Source organism: Arvicanthis niloticus, chromosome 18 (assembly GCF_011762505.2).
Source record: "Arvicanthis niloticus isolate mArvNil1 chromosome 18, mArvNil1.pat.X, whole genome shotgun sequence".
Classification (NCBI taxonomy): Eukaryota; Metazoa; Chordata; class Mammalia; order Rodentia; family Muridae; genus Arvicanthis; species Arvicanthis niloticus.
In genome coordinates this window covers 54,703,821-54,719,263 of record NC_047675.1, presented here as the reverse complement: position 1 = coordinate 54,719,263, position 15,443 = coordinate 54,703,821, and the positions used below count along the sequence as shown (strand labels likewise).

Here is a 15,443-nt window from a genome sequence, read left to right as displayed (position 1 = left end):
GTAATGTTTAACTGACATTATTTTTTGTTGGCTTAGATTTTTAAAACCTACCTTATTTAGGGTTCTTAAACACTTCACCCTCCCTTCTAGCCCACTGAACAAAGGTAGGGGGAAAAGGTTATTAGGGAAAGGAGTTGTGGACCTGTTTAGAAGTAGTATCTGGGGCAATTCCACTCTTTTTTTTTCAAGATACCAGTAGTCTAGTCCAGTAGAAAACACCAAATAGGAATCAGTAGCAACAGCACAATTCAGCAGAAACAGCAAGGCTCCATAGACGTTGCCAGAATCAGTCAGAATAACAGGAAAAGTTCTTTGGTGCTTTTTTTCTCTATAAAGTCAAGACCAACAAAGACCGGTGAAACCAGTGAACAACACCGGACACCAGTGAAGACCAGCAAAGCATTGATTGGGGTAGCAATGTAAGAGCATTCTCTCACTGTGGGGTTCTATTTATATTTTTTTCTAAATGTCACATGCCCTCTCAAGTGTCTGTTTTCAGCAAAATGTTGCATACTCTCCCACAAGACAGCTTCCAGAAAAACATCACATGGCACAACTGAGTTTTTAAAGAAAGCAGAAAATTCAACTTCAATTTGTCTCTGCCTTTCCTCCCTCTCCCATTTTTGCCTCTGGTCATCTGTTTCATAATTTCTTATGACTGTTTTGTCTTGATGGCTAATCCTATTTTGTGCTTCTGCTTTGCAAGTTACTTTATCTACTACAAATGTTTTTCTATTTTTTTTATTTTCCAGTTAAATATTTATCCTTTAAATACTTTTAACCTTATTTTTATTTCTTATTGAAGAAAAATATTTCAAAACTTTTCTCAAAGTTTTTAGTAATCCAAACAATATTTTACCATATGAAGATGTAACCATAGACCTGTAGAATGAGCAGAGAACACAGGAGTGAAGAGAGGGCTTCATTATTGAACTGCCTGGGTTGCATAACCATGAGGATCTGAGGTAGATCCCCAACATCTATATAAAATCTGGTTGTACATCATTACATTGAGATGAGGGATGGAGATGATGGAGATGGAGATGGAGATGGAGATGGAGATGGAGATGGAGATGGAGATGGAGATAGATGGATCCATGGAGCTTGCAAGTCAGCCAATCTAGGCAATTAGTAACCCCCTGGTCATCAAAATAGAATTCATAATGAGAAGGAAATACAAGCCACAATAGGAAAGTCTAATTAACTCAGCTATTAAAGACTTAGTCTATTAGTAATAATACACAAAGAGAAAAGGGCAAGAAAAAATCACATAAGTAAAACATTTGGATCATGTAGAGATGATAGGAGACTATCATGATTATTATGAATCTGTATCAATAAATGAAAGATAGGTAACTATGACATAAAAACATGAGAAGAAAAAACACAAATAGCTCATAAATATATCAAAAATATATTGTATCATTTTCGTAGTTTTTAGAAACCTGGGAATGTTACTAAACCATGTCACATTACTAGATAAGAATAATATGCTGATTGACTTAGAGCCAGCCTTTTATAAAACCCTTCAATTGATTGAAAATTTACTTCTGGTGGTACCCTGTATTTCTATAACTCTGCAAACATTCCTGTTGAAAAAAAAAAAAAAACTTTACAAACACTGTGCTTATCTAGATCATTACTTTCAGAAAGTTATTTTTGGTATTTCAACTTTAAATTTGTGGTGCTTTGAATGAAAATTACTCCTATAGCCCATATTTGGTTTCCAATTAGTGCAATTATTTGGGAAAGATTAGAATGTGGGCCTTTGTTGGAGAAAGTATGTCACGGTACTTCTGAAGTTTGTAGCTTCAAAAGGATTCTACAATTACCAATGTGCTTTCTCTGTTTTCTGCTTTTGGATTAAGATGTAGGCTCCCAGCTTTCTTCCTGCTATGTCTGTGCTCCACCCTCACAGATCTAACCCCCTGAAACTGTAAAGCCTTTGTTGTTCTAATTAGATGATAATTCTAAAACTAAAGTTATACTATGTTCATTCTATAGGTGTCTATTTTCTTTTTAATGCTATTAATTCTTTTATTTTATGTCCCAAATCTTTCAGTTAGTAACAACTTAGATTTTGAAAGAAAAGTCTTAAAGTGCTTAAACCATATCTTGAAATGCATATAAATATGAGGAAAATACATAAATTGAATTAAAAGATAATTATTGAAATTTTATGCAGGTCTACAAGGAAAAAGAGCAAATAGGGCAGAAAACAATACAAAATGTAGTTTTAAGAGTAAAAAATGCACCAGAAAAATGTTGGAGCCAAGGTCTCTACTGAAAGAGATAAGGAGATTGAAGAGAGGCCTGAGGTGCTCTTAGGGCAAGACCCAACCCAGCTAAACTTTTTTTCTCTGGTGAAAGAAAAAAAGATTAAGACATTTTCTGCTTCTAAAAACAGCAGACAAAAGCTGCTGCAAATGTGATTCAAGGGGCCAGACTCTGTTCCCAAGCAGGCAACTGAACTTCACAGCATCACCTACTGTTGTTCTGAATTTAGAGCCATGAAGAATGCATGAGTAAAGTTGTGTAGAATCTTACTCCATGGTTAAAAAAAGCTGCTGAAGCTGAAGCTGTAAGGGCAGTCCTTGTATAAAGGCCCTGAAAGGGCAAGAGGCTCCAAGAGTCTACTGTGTGAATGAAAGTGAAGCCTGGATTGTGTTGGAAACCCCAAGATGTTAGAGGTGTCAGAGCTGTCTGCCAAGGAGGGCTATAGTGGGGATTGGAATGTCACAAGAGAGAGACATATATCTTACAGGAAGCAGAGCTGTAATTCTGGAGCCAGCTAAGCCCTCTGACCTCAGACACAGCTCAGCTACAGGATTTGGACTTTGCCCAGCTGTTTCTGTTTTGCTTTGGTCAAGTGTTTCCACACTGAGCCTGGATTTCTTTCTTTTGGAATGGTAATGTATATTTTGTTCCATTGTATGTTGAAAGTATGAAATTTGTATTTTGATTTTACAGTTAAGTGACTGACCTGAGTCTCATGAAAGATTCTGAATAGTGGACTTTAAACAGTGTTGAGACTGAAAAATTGTAGAAAATTTGAAGTTTTACTAAATGAATATTGCATAATGGTATGGACACATATCTTTGGGGGGCATGGAGTAGAATGTGGTGGTTTGGATGAAAATGGCCTCCATAAATGCCATGTTTAAAAAATTGGTCCCCAGTTGGTGGAACTGTCTAGGAAGTATTGCCCTTTTGGAGAAAGTATGTAATAGGGGTAGCTTTGGAACTTAAAATACTCAGGACATTCCTAGTGTGTTTTCTTTTCTTGTTGCTTTCAGATCAAGATGTGAGCCCTAGGACTTCTTGACACAATGTACCATCATCATGGACTCTAACCCTTTCTTTGATAAGTTGCCTTCTTCATGATGTTATGTCACACAGTGTAATAGTAGTTAGGATAAACATGCAATCCTCTCTTCAGGAAACTTTTCATATAGTTGCTTTAAGCTCCAGCTCCATTAAGCACAATTTAGCTCAACTCAGAGTTCAGAATAAAAAGTACTCACTTAGAGTCACCAGCTTATTGTTGGCCCCACTAAATATCTGATTCAGTAGCTTAGGGAAGGAAGACATCAAAATATCCTTATTTGCATATGATACAATTCTATGTATACAAACCCCATACATTCCATCAAAAACCTCTACTCATAAATATATTAAATAAAATAAATGGAAACAAAATTTAGACACAAAAATCAGTAGCCTTCTTGTATACAAATGACAAACATGCATAGAAAGAAAACAGAAAAACAATATTTACAGTGACCTCACAAAATAAACTATCTTGGAGTAAATCATGAACTTTTTATACTAACAGAACAAAAAAAGTTATAAATCAAGCATTGTTCAAATACTCTTCTGGGAACATCAGGTAGGCAGATTGTGGCACTGTGGGGAAATCTCTGCTGTAGCCCTCAGATGCAAACTGATATATCCTTAGCCTTTCAGTGGATAAAATTTATGGATCTTGTCTGTACATTGGAAACTGATTGATCTAATAATCACAAGAATATTGGGTCACACAGAGGTCAAGAATAAATGACTATTTGGAGGCTGAGATAGCCCAAGGAGATTTCCCTCTGAAATTGCACATCTCCACTATTATTTATGTTTCAATCAGCTAATCACCTCTTATAGAACATATAACATAGGTGTGGCTTTCTTCTGGAAACTTTTAATTAATTTTTATTAGATGTGAATAATTTAGGAGTTTCCTAATATAGTTCTATGGAGTGAAAAGCTGTTTTTATTCCAGATGTAGTTGCATACTCAAAATGTACTAAACACCATAACCACAAAGTTATAACTTTGGAAATACAGATTTGTATTTGTTTTAGCAATATAAATCAGAGTAATTTTAGCAAATTTATTATTGAAAATTGTAAATGTTGCATGATATTTATCTTTAAATATACTATCTAAAACTTTTTTCAGGTGTTGGAATCTCTTTACAAGGTATGTGTTTCAATTCATTGACGCTTAAAGTAACTAAAGGTTAAGAGAAGAATGCATATTAAGCAAAGATGATCTAGGTTTTGAAATTGCAGCATTCCCTGGTTGCTGCTAGATATTTTTAATTTTATCTTGCAGTTGTATGATTACACTACCCTCTTCTGAACTCTATGTGATGCATGTGAGTCAGGAATGGTGCTTGACAGATACAGGGTTACAGACACATGTGTATTAACTTTCTCATTTTTTTTTTTTTTTTCATGAAGTGGTTTCAGCACCAAGTCAACCAAATGGAGGAGGTAAAATATAACTTCTTAACTGTTAATTATATTAGTAAGTATTGGCCCATTTGAAAATCAGTTTGAAGTATGTATAAATCAAATGTTTCAATAACCATTGATTATAAAGTAATATTTTGATTTATGTTGAAAAACAATTAGTTTGTAGCAAAATGTTTATCAGTAATTTGCAAATGAGTTTTCTGTATGAATCCAGTAAAGAACAAATTTACTGGATCATTTTTGTCTCCTAAAGAATAATGTAAATTTCACTTACTTTCTTTTTCTAATTTACATAAAATGGTGGAAATTTATCAACTTGAAATTTCTCCTATATTTAAAAATTATCCATAATATAAGCAGATATAAAATTGTATTGACTTTTTCAAAATTTATTCTGTTCTTTAATGATATCCTTTGCATTTTGGATTTTCAAATACTTTAAAGACTAGACTGAGACTAACTGGTCTTTGTCTTCAAGGACTTTCAATTCTGCTTTGGGAGAGAATATCTATCTATCTATCATCTATCTATCTATCTATCTATCTATCTATCTATCTATCTTCCTTTAAGCAGGAAAGAATAGTTTCCAAGGAAGCTTCAGGGATTGTTCAGAATTTTTTTGTTTGATACAAAGTCATTCAGATTTGATAAAGAAAATAATGAAATGCTTTTAAAATATAAGATCAAAATGGGTCTTTAGTAACTGGTTAATTTTGTTACTTTAGATAAGCAAAGACCAAAGTAATGTAGAAAAAGATCTTCAATCAGATGGTAAATCGGCCAGTTTGAGCATTGTACAAATTGCAAAACTGGCTCATAAATTTGAAGATATTAAAGGTCGCCTAAAAGAGCGCAAGGCAGCCATGCAGACTAAAGAAGAGTAAGTGAAAAATACCAATTAATTGAATTAAAATCAGTGGTTAACATCATATGTAAACTAAGTCAATGTTACTGCTTTACAAGGAACCTCTAAATGATATTTGAATGCTTAGTTACTTTTCTTGATATAAAGTTTTAACAATCTGAGATGGTGTTATTTGGTGCAGTGGACATTAGTTTCCTGTGACTATTCAAATTCAATTTACTAAAACAAATTGGCTTCTGGGTCTTACTAAACACATTTTAAATGCTTGATCTCATATAGTTATTATTTAAAACTTATGTTAGATATTATTATCTTTAAAACATCTGGATTGTAATCATGTTTCTGAATGCTTTAAATATATATTTTAATTAAAATAGAACTACATGACTGTTGGGTTGTAGTGTGGGCCCATGTCTGTCTCCCCATGGGGCTAGAGCCACTGCTTGGCAGGCATTGGACTATGTGAAGCAGCAGGACCCTGCTTGAGGGGTGCGGGAGTGTAGTCTGATGTCCCAGGATAGCTGGAGCTAGCTCATCTGGTTCTCAGGCTCTTGGGCATCCATGCACTTTGGCTGGAACTGCGGAAAAGTCGAGAATGAAATGGGGGCGTATAGGCTGGATTGGCCCATGGCTGAAGGGGGAGAAAGGGAGAGAAGCTCTGGCTATGTCCCTCGGGGGAGGAGAGTCTCCCTTGACTTGGTCACAGCTAGCTCGGCTGACTTGCTTTGGTTGATGGTCACCTTGGCTGGGAATGCAGAGAGGTGTTTTGCGGGAGATTAGGGTGGTTCTGTAGGTGAAAACCTTCTCTATTGTTTCCCAGGCAGATTTCAATGAAGGAGAAACAGTCCATGGTTTTAAGATGTTTATTGTCATGGTAGAAAGTAGATGATAAATTGTGCCCCAGTTTTCTGAGCCTGAGATTAAATGCCTCATGCAGGGAGGATAGCCTAGTCTGGGGACTTAGCAAAATGAATGCCTTCTTTTAGAATCACCTGGTCTCACGTAGGGTCCCTCAGGGTCTCCGACGTTTCCAGTCTATGCTCGACCAGAAACCTTTTATGGTCCTACACATCACAGCCCCCTTTCCTCCCTCCAGTCTCTCCCAGCTGCCCTTCTCTACTCCCTCAAGTTAACAGCCTCTTTTCCTTTATTATTGTAACGTGTGTGTGTGTGTGTGTGTGTGTGTGTGTGTGTGTGCACAAATACATAATTACAACATGCTGAGTTTGTTTTTGTTGTTTGTTTACACATAGTTTCAGGGATGACCATTTCTCTTTGGACAGCTAATAAAGGGAGTTCATCTCTTCTCCAAGCCATCAATAATTGTAGTTCTTTGTCTAGGGGTGGGACCTTTCAAAAATTTCCACCTTGCACATGAGCATGGCCATTGTTAATGCTATTGTTCTCCAGTCTTGTTTATGCAGCCATTTCGAGGATACACTGTTTCACTTCCAGGTCTTATGGGTCTTGGAATCTTTCCACTCTCTTTCCTGAGATGTTCTTTGAGCAATTGATGCAAAAGCTTTGATGTAGATGTGTCTGTTGGAGCTAGGCTCCCCATGATCTGTCGATGTATGCATTTTGTCCACTTGTGGATTACTGTGATGGTTTCCATTTGCTATAAAAAGAGGCTTCTTTGATGAGAAGTGTAGTTACACTTATCTATGACTATAAGGATAAGATTTAGAATCTAGTTAACTGTAGGAGGAGCTAAAGTAGGAGGAGTAAGGAGAGGAATAGGAGGAGTAAGGAGAGGAGGAGGAGAAGGAAGAGGAGGAGCTAGAGGAGAGGGATGAGAAAGAGGAAGCAGATGTGTGCATGTCTCTAGCAGTCAAAGGTAGTTGGTATATCTAGGTTGGGTATTGGGTTATACTTCTGATTGTATGGGCATCTTGTTATTGAGCATTACCAAACATACAAAACCTTTGGATAATCTAAGCATTAGAGTCTCATTTGTACAGAGCCCACGTGGATGGTGGGATGGTCTGGGATCAGCCAAACATTGTGGAGACAGCATGGTAAATTGGCAGAGTCATCTCCCACGCTGGCTTCTCGTGGGTGGCAGGGCTGGTATCTCTCACCGCCTGAGTGGATGGCCCAAGCTGAGCAGTGGCTTCTCCTGGCTGTAGGCCTAGGCTAGTGGGAACATGGCAGCTGATTAAGAAAAGCCAGATTGAATGCCCCCTCTTTAAATATCTCTTGCAATAGTTAACTATTATAGAAGTTTAGTAAATTTCTGATGGTATAGGTTCTTATTTAAAAAAAAAATAAGAAACAAAAACTTTTTATTAGGTCTTTGTGAATTTCACATCATGCACCACAATCCCACTCATCCCGTACTTCCCTCATACCTGCCCTGCACTCTTGCAGTCTCCTCCACAACAGAAAAAAAAAAATCTCGTGTAAGCTTAAGTGCATCACACTGTGTTCTTCAGCATATCATTTTCTCTGCATTTCTTTGCTTGCAAATGTTTATTTGAATGTGTCATTTGGTCTGGTATGAGGCCTCTGACATATGGTACAGTATATTGATATATTGGAACCTCAATGCTCTCATATGCATATTAGCTCACCCATGCCCCTATCACTAAGGTCAGCAATACTGTGCTTCCCAGAAGAGTTGCAGGGCCTATTCTCCAGAGCACTGAACCAGGTAAGGGGCAGAGACAGCCCTCCTGCTCCTCAGGACCACAAGGTCAGCTCTCCTACAATGCCTAGGCAAGGAGTGGGGTCAGTTCTGCACAGCTCTCAGACATCAAAATGTCCCCAGACTAAACTCCAGATCAGGGATATCCACCTGGCCTTTGTGGTAATAGACTCCTGATGCTACAGGGACATGGTCCCAGACTGGTATCCAGTAGCAGCACAAGCTAAGACCCCACCATGGCCCCAGATACTCAAGTTAGACTGTTCTTCACTACCCTCAAGTCTCCAGTTATGCTTTTTTGTGTGTGTGCCTATATTCACCTGTTTCTTCTTCTCTTCCATTTCTCCACCATTTACTTGTTCCTCTTAGTGGTGTACTCATGGTCTCTGAGTGTCTGAAGTAGTCTCAGGAGTGTTCTAAGAAGTGTTATACCCCAGCTGTCCATTATGGCTCCAGGCAGGGTGTCCTCTTGGGCATGGACTGCCTCCCATAGCCTGTGCAATGCCAGACTGGCACTTGTCTCAGGCTAGCTCCCTGTCCAAGCCCCATGACACTGGACTGATGATCATCTTGGGTTTGTTCCTTGATTGGGCCACTCTTGTCTGGTAAACCCATGTGACTCCATGTGGGAGTTGTCTGTCTCTGGCTCATATCACTCCCTGGGAGGCCATGGCAACATGCACATAAGCATGTGGACTGGTGGTCATCTCAGGTTAGCTCCCTATCTGGGCCCCCTGGTGCTGGACTGGTGGTCACCTCAGGCTTTCCCTTTCCAGGAGGCATTAAGCTACTAATTATTCACATGTTCACAAGTCAGAACACTGAGCATAGACATAGCCTCTCTCTTCTCTACTGATGCACATGTGACATAGCAGCTATACCTGATACTACTCTAGTGGCAGGGGTAGATTCTTTTTAAAGGTCAGTGGCTATGTTTGCAGTACCAGGCATTGACAGAAGCCATGCAGGGAAGGCTGTGGCAAGCAAGTAAGCTTCCTGGAGTCAACTTAGCATTTTGCATGACTGCAATGGGTGAATCCTGGAAAGGTGGGGCCCCAGGAACTTCATCCCAGGATTCCTTCTGGATGCTGATGTACCTTATAATTGTCATTGCTCTATTCCTCATTTTTCTAACAAAGTGTGAAAAAGAAAGACTCTTTATGCCTATAGTCAGTTATGACTGATTTTGCTCATCCTATTGGGCAAATTTCCTGCAGATAAATATGAATATTTACATGAAATATTACTTTCATGTAATAATGCTGTTTAGATGAGTCAGCGATTTAAAAAAATCCTGATAATAATTTTATAGTTCTTCTGAATTGACTCAAGTAAATTTAAGCCCCTTATAGAATAAAAAGCTACAAATAGAGTTCTGTGTCATGAACTAATTGTACTAAGAAAAAAAATAGGTTTAGAACAAATTTATGGTCAAGGAAAACATTCTTTCTAGGTTAGGGATGAAGTCACTAATTTCTATAATTAAAGATCATAAACTGGTAATGGGCAATCACAGGTACAAGGACAGAAAATAAATGATTGACTAGTTAATCTATATAAGACTTCAAAATAATAAGACACAAGAAGGATGATTTTTCTCTTGACAAAATCCTTGCTAATGTATGACATAAAAACTATTGCTTTAAATGTATAATGAACTTGTGGAGCTTACAAAAACAGATGACAGATGTTTAGTCAGACATGCTTTTTAGTGGAAATAATTCTGCTGTAACTTCTTAAACCTATGACATGAACTATTACTTATTTAACTTACTATGAACTTAAACTTACTATGAACTGATGAAAAGTAAAAATGTTTAGAAAACTATGTAATCAATCATTCTGCTGTAACTCCTTGTTGTGGAACATTTTATCTATGAGGCAAATTATTTCTTACATAGAGAACTTTTGTCTGGGAAGGTATAAAAGGCTGAAAGCAAAAATAAAAGGGAAGTGGAGCTCTTTTCTTCTTCATGCAGTGTGCATGATCGTTTGCTTGCTTGTGCATGTGTGTGTGTGTGTGTGTGTGTGTGTGTGTGTGTGTGAGAGAGAGAGAGAGAGAGAGAGAGAGAGAGAGAGAGAGAGAGAGAGAGAGAGATTTTCTCTCTTTTCCTTTTCTGTCTTGCCAGTCCCTAAATAGCTAAAAGACTTCAGAGTTTCTGGTCACAGGTCACAGAAAGTACTGGATGTTAGTTAGGTTTCCTGTTCTGGTCCCGGCTGCTATCAGCAGGAGTCAATTGCCAGAAGTCATCAGCTCTGGTCCCAGAATAGTAAAAGAGTATTAATTATCGTCAGCTTTTGGTCCAGCCATTTTTGCTGGCTCACTCAGGTTACCTAGATGTTAAAGCTGGTCTTTGACAGGGCTTGACTTTCTTATGTAAGAATAAATTGTAAAAATGAAATTTTAGGTCTCAACGTGAGAGTTTCTTAGGTTCCGAGTTTCAATTTACACTCAAGTGTTAGCTGCCCCTGGGGTGCATTCCAAGGGCTTGAATAAACATTTCAAAGGCACAAAAGACCCAAGATAGAGGCAATAAAACACCTGGGTAAATGGAAGTCACTTGAAAGGAATTCTCCCAGGAGCAAGATACAGATGTAAATTAGGATAATTGGGATGGGGGCTAGATGGAAACCAGGCTTGGGAACGGATGTTTGATATATCCAATCATATGTAACCTCGCCAAACTTTCCCGCTCTCCCCAACCCCTACCCATAAATATCCCAAGTTTCCTGGGCGAGTGGTCGGAATCTCTATCTCCTGCGTGAGATATATTCCGGCCCGAGGGCCCTCGTCATTAAACCTCCTCTGCAATTGCATCAAGAAGGTTTCTCGTGTGTCCTTGGGTTCGTGCAGGTCCGGACTTGGGTGAGAGTCCCCTTTTGGGGTCTTACACTTACTGTTGAATGGGCTTTATGTTGAGTTAAGACAGCTGCTGGTTACCAACACATGTAAGTCTCATTATTGCACTTTTACATATTTATAGGTGTATTTTTTCATAGTTGTAGTTCATTTGTTTAATTGTTTCTCTCGATTGGCAGCTTGAAAAGTATTTTCTGGTACTATGAAAGCTAGGCTGCCAGTCAATGCTGTCCTCTGCTACATTTGCAGCTGGAGCCATGGGTCCCTCCATGGATACTCATAGGTTGGTGGTTTAGTCCCTGGGAGCTCTGGGGGTGGGGTGGGGTCTGGTTGGTTAATATTGTTGTTCTTCCTATGGGGTTACAAACCTCTTTGGCTCCTTCAGTCCTTTCTCTAACTTCTTCATTGGGGTCCCTGTGCTCAGTCCAATGGTTGGCTGTGAGCATCTGCTTCTGTATTTGTCAGGCTATGGCAGAGCCTCTTAGGAGACAGTATAACTGGCTCCAAGCAGTTCTAGGCATCTGCAACAGTGTCTGGATTTGGTATCTGTATTTGGGATGGATCCACAGGTGGGGCAGTCTCTGGATGGCCTTTTCCTTCAGTCTCTGCTCCACACTTTGTTCCTGTATTTCCTTTAAACAAGAGCTGTCGTGGGTTAAAAATTTGGAGATGAGTGGGTGGTCCCATACCCCAACCGGAGGCCTTACCTAACCTCTGGATATGGTTTCTACAGGTGCTCCCTCCCGTTTGTTGGGCATTTCAGCTAACTGTTGGGTTTTGCTTTAACTGGGAGCCTCTTGCTTTCCTGGCATCTGGGACATGCTGGTGGCTACACCCAGTTTCCCATCCACCATTGCTACATACCTCATTTCAAATTCCTGACTATCTGTATATAATCCCTGTCTCCTCCCATATAACTGATCCTGCCACCCCTTTTCCCCTTTTCCCCTTTTCCTCCTCTCAAGTCCCTCAAACTCTCTACCTCCAGTGAGTATTTTGTTTCCCTTCTAAGAAGGACTGAAGCATCCACATTTTGGTCTTCTTTCTTCTTGAGCTTCATATGGTCTATGAATTGTATCTTAGGTATTCTGAGCTTTTGGGCTAATATCCACTTATCAGTGAGTGCATACAATGTGTGTTCTTTTGTGACTAAGTTATCTCATTCAGGATGATATTTTCTAGATCCATCCATTTCCCTGCGAATTTTATGAAGTCATTGTTTTTCATTGACAAGTAATACTCCATTGTGTAAATGTACCACATTTTTTGTATTCATTCCTCTGTTGAAGGACATCTGGGTTCTTTCCAGCTTCTGGCTACTATAAATAAGGCTGCTATAAACATAGTGGAGCATATGTCCTTGTTATATGTTGGAGCATCTTCTGGGTATATGCCCAGGAACGGTATAGCTGGGTCCTCAGGTAATGCTATGGAACAGCCAGACTGATTTTCAGAGTGGTTGTACCAGCTTGCAATCCCACCAACAATGGAGCAGTGTTCCTCTATCTTCACATCCTCATCAGTTGTAGCTGCCAGGGGCTACAGGTAACTGGGTTCACCTGAGAGGAAGGCTGGGAATGAAAGGGGAATGGAGAGCGAGGGAAGCATGGGGCCAAGACAACAGATTCTGATCAAGGCCTGAAGTTTAATATTTTGCTTTCACATATAAAGGGGAACCCCCTCCCCCCAACCCCCCAGAGTCTCTTTTCAGTTCAGCCCAGGGGCTGGGTGAGGAGATAGTAGCCCGAAGGTGTCAAAGCAAGCTTAGCAGGTGGTCCATTCTTCTTAGCTCCTGTAACAGATTGCAGGGCCCAAGGCCAGCAATGCCTCCCAGGTGCTACTGTTTGGTCTATCATGGTAAACAGCTCATTCCCGCCTGCAGAGGCTGGCAGGCTGGCAGGCTGGGGGAAGGGCACAATCAGCATCTGCTGTCATTTGAGTTTTTTTATCTTAGTCATTCTGACTGGTGTGAGGTGGGATCTCAGGGTTGTTTTGATTTGTATTTCCCTGGTGACTAAGGATGTTGAACATTTCTTTAGGTGCTTCTTGGCTTCTTGAGTTTTCTCAGTTGAGAATTCTTTGTTTAGCTCTGTACCCCATTTTTAATAGGGTTATTTGGTTCTCTGGGTCTAACTTTTTGAGTTCATTGAATATATTGGATATTAGCCCTCTACTGGATGTTGGATAGGTAAAGATCTTTTTCCAATCTGTTGGTTGTTGTTTTGTCATATTGACACTGTCCTTTGCCTTATAGAAGCTTTGAGATTTTATGAGGTTCCATTTATCTATTGTTGATCTTAGAGCATAAACCATTGGTGTTCTGTTCAGGAACTTTCCCCCTGTACTCAAGTATTTAGGCTCTTCCCTACTTTCTCTTCTATTAGTATCAATGTATCTGGTTTTATGTGGAGGTCCTAGATCTGTAGGGTGAAAAATTATAAAGGCCATTTTATGAAATATGTGTAGATTCTTTGCCCTTAGACCTGGGCAGAAAAGTGCAGATTCCAGAACGAGGAACTGAAAATAAGATTTCAGGCCTTCACTTCCCCGGAGCACATTCCGGATGGGAGGACATTATTCCCTGAATCAAGCCTCAAACAATAGGCCCTCCTATGGGTGGGAGAGGCCCAAGGCAGGAAGACACGTTCCTGACTACAGATAAAGATGCTGCCACCTAGGTGGGGCTATAGCCGGAAGATAGTTAATCTGAAAAAGTTGGTAATGGCAGGATAGGACACAATGACATGATAAAAACCACATTTTTGAGAAGAATGAGTGTGCAGAGTGATTTTCACATGACTCTAGATCATTTGGGCTAGATTCCTCTGAAATGTTCCACTGTTCTTGGTTACCCCTCCCTCCCTTGGTCTTCCCAGTACTATGTTCAAAATTTGTAAAACAACCAATCATGAGTAACCGCGTGGAAATGCAACCAATCATGTATAACCGCGCGAAAATGCCTTCCTTTCCCCACCCCATGCTATAAAAGACCCCTTAGCCTGCCATTCGAGGCCAAACCTTGCTCTTGGAGCTAGAGAGCTTGTGGTTTGACCGCCGGCTAACTTCCCTAATAAAGCCTCTGCTGATTGCATCCAGGTATGGTTTCTTGTGATCTTTGGGTGGTCGTGATTTCGTGAGACTTGAGGAAGGGTCTCCCGAGTATGGAGGTCTTCAGATCCACTTGGACTTGAGCTTTGTACAAGGAAATAAGAGGGAATTGATTTGCATTCTTCTACATGCTGACCTTCTGTTGAACCAGCACCATTTGTTGAAAATGCTGTCTCTTTTCCACTGGATAGTTTCAGCTCCTTTGTCAAAGATCAAGTGACCACAGGTGTGTGGGTTCATTTCTGGGCCTTCAATTCTATTCCATTGATCTTCCTGTCTGTCTCTGTACCAATACCATGCAGTTTTTATCACTATTTCTTTGTAATACAGCTTGAGGTCAAGGATGATGATTCCCCCAGGAGTTCTTGTATTGTCAAGAATAGTTCTCACTATCCTGTTTTTTTGTTGTTCCAAATGAATTTGCAAATTGCTCTATCTCCATGAAGAATTGAGTTGGAATTTTGATGGGGATTGCATTGAATCTGTAGATTGCTTTTGGAAAGATGGCCATTTTTACTGTATTAGTCTTGCCAATCCATGAGCATGGGAGATCTTTCCATCTTCTGAGATCTCCTGCGATTTCTTTCCTCAGAGACTTGAAGTTCTTGTCATAACAGATTTTTGACTTGCTTGGTGAGATTCACACCAAGGTACTTTATATTATTTGTGACTATTGTGAAAGGTGTTATTTTTCTAATTTCTTTCTCAGCCTGTTTATCCTTTAAGTATAAGAAGGCTACTGATTTGTTTGAGTTAATTTTATATCCAACAACTTGCTGAAGTTGTTTATCAGGTTTAGGAGTTCTCTCATGAAAGTTTTGGGGTCACTTAATTATACAATCATATCATCTACAAATAGTGATATTTTGACTTCTTCCTTTCCTATTTGTACCCCTTTGACTTCCTTTTGTTGTCTAATTACTCTGGCTAGGACTTCCAGTACTATATTGAATAGGTAGGGAGAGAGTGGGCAGCCTTGTCTAGTTCCTGATTTTAGTGGGATTTCTTCAAGTTTCTCTCTATTTAGTTTGATTTTGGCTACTGGTTTGCTGTATACTGCTTTTACTATGTTTATGTATGGGCCTTGAATTTCTGATCTTTCCATGACTTTTAATATGAAGGGGTGCTGAATTTTGTCAAATGCTTTCTCGGGATCTAATGAGATAATCATGTGGGGTTTTTTTTTTTTTTTAGTTTGTTTATATAGTGGAT

General features: G+C 39.3%; 1 protein-coding gene and 1 pseudogene across 4 annotated transcripts in view; one reads left to right on the top strand and one right to left on the bottom strand.

The window, feature by feature from the left end:
• Ccdc7 (coiled-coil domain containing 7) overlaps nt 1-15,443 on the top strand; it is a 297,148-nt gene that overhangs the window by 14,538 nt on the left and 267,167 nt on the right. For all 4 annotated transcript variants that reach the window (XM_076916072.1, XM_076916071.1, XM_076916073.1 and 1 more), the window contains exons 6-8: nt 4,453-4,473; nt 4,737-4,769; nt 5,477-5,631. In XM_076916072.1, the coding sequence (XP_076772187.1) occupies nt 4,453-4,473; nt 4,737-4,769; nt 5,477-5,631 (209 nt within the window). The remainder of the gene's footprint in view (nt 1-4,452; nt 4,474-4,736; nt 4,770-5,476; nt 5,632-15,443) is intronic.
• Nucleotides 9,042-9,161, bottom strand: LOC117723582 (small nucleolar RNA SNORA17; annotated as a pseudogene).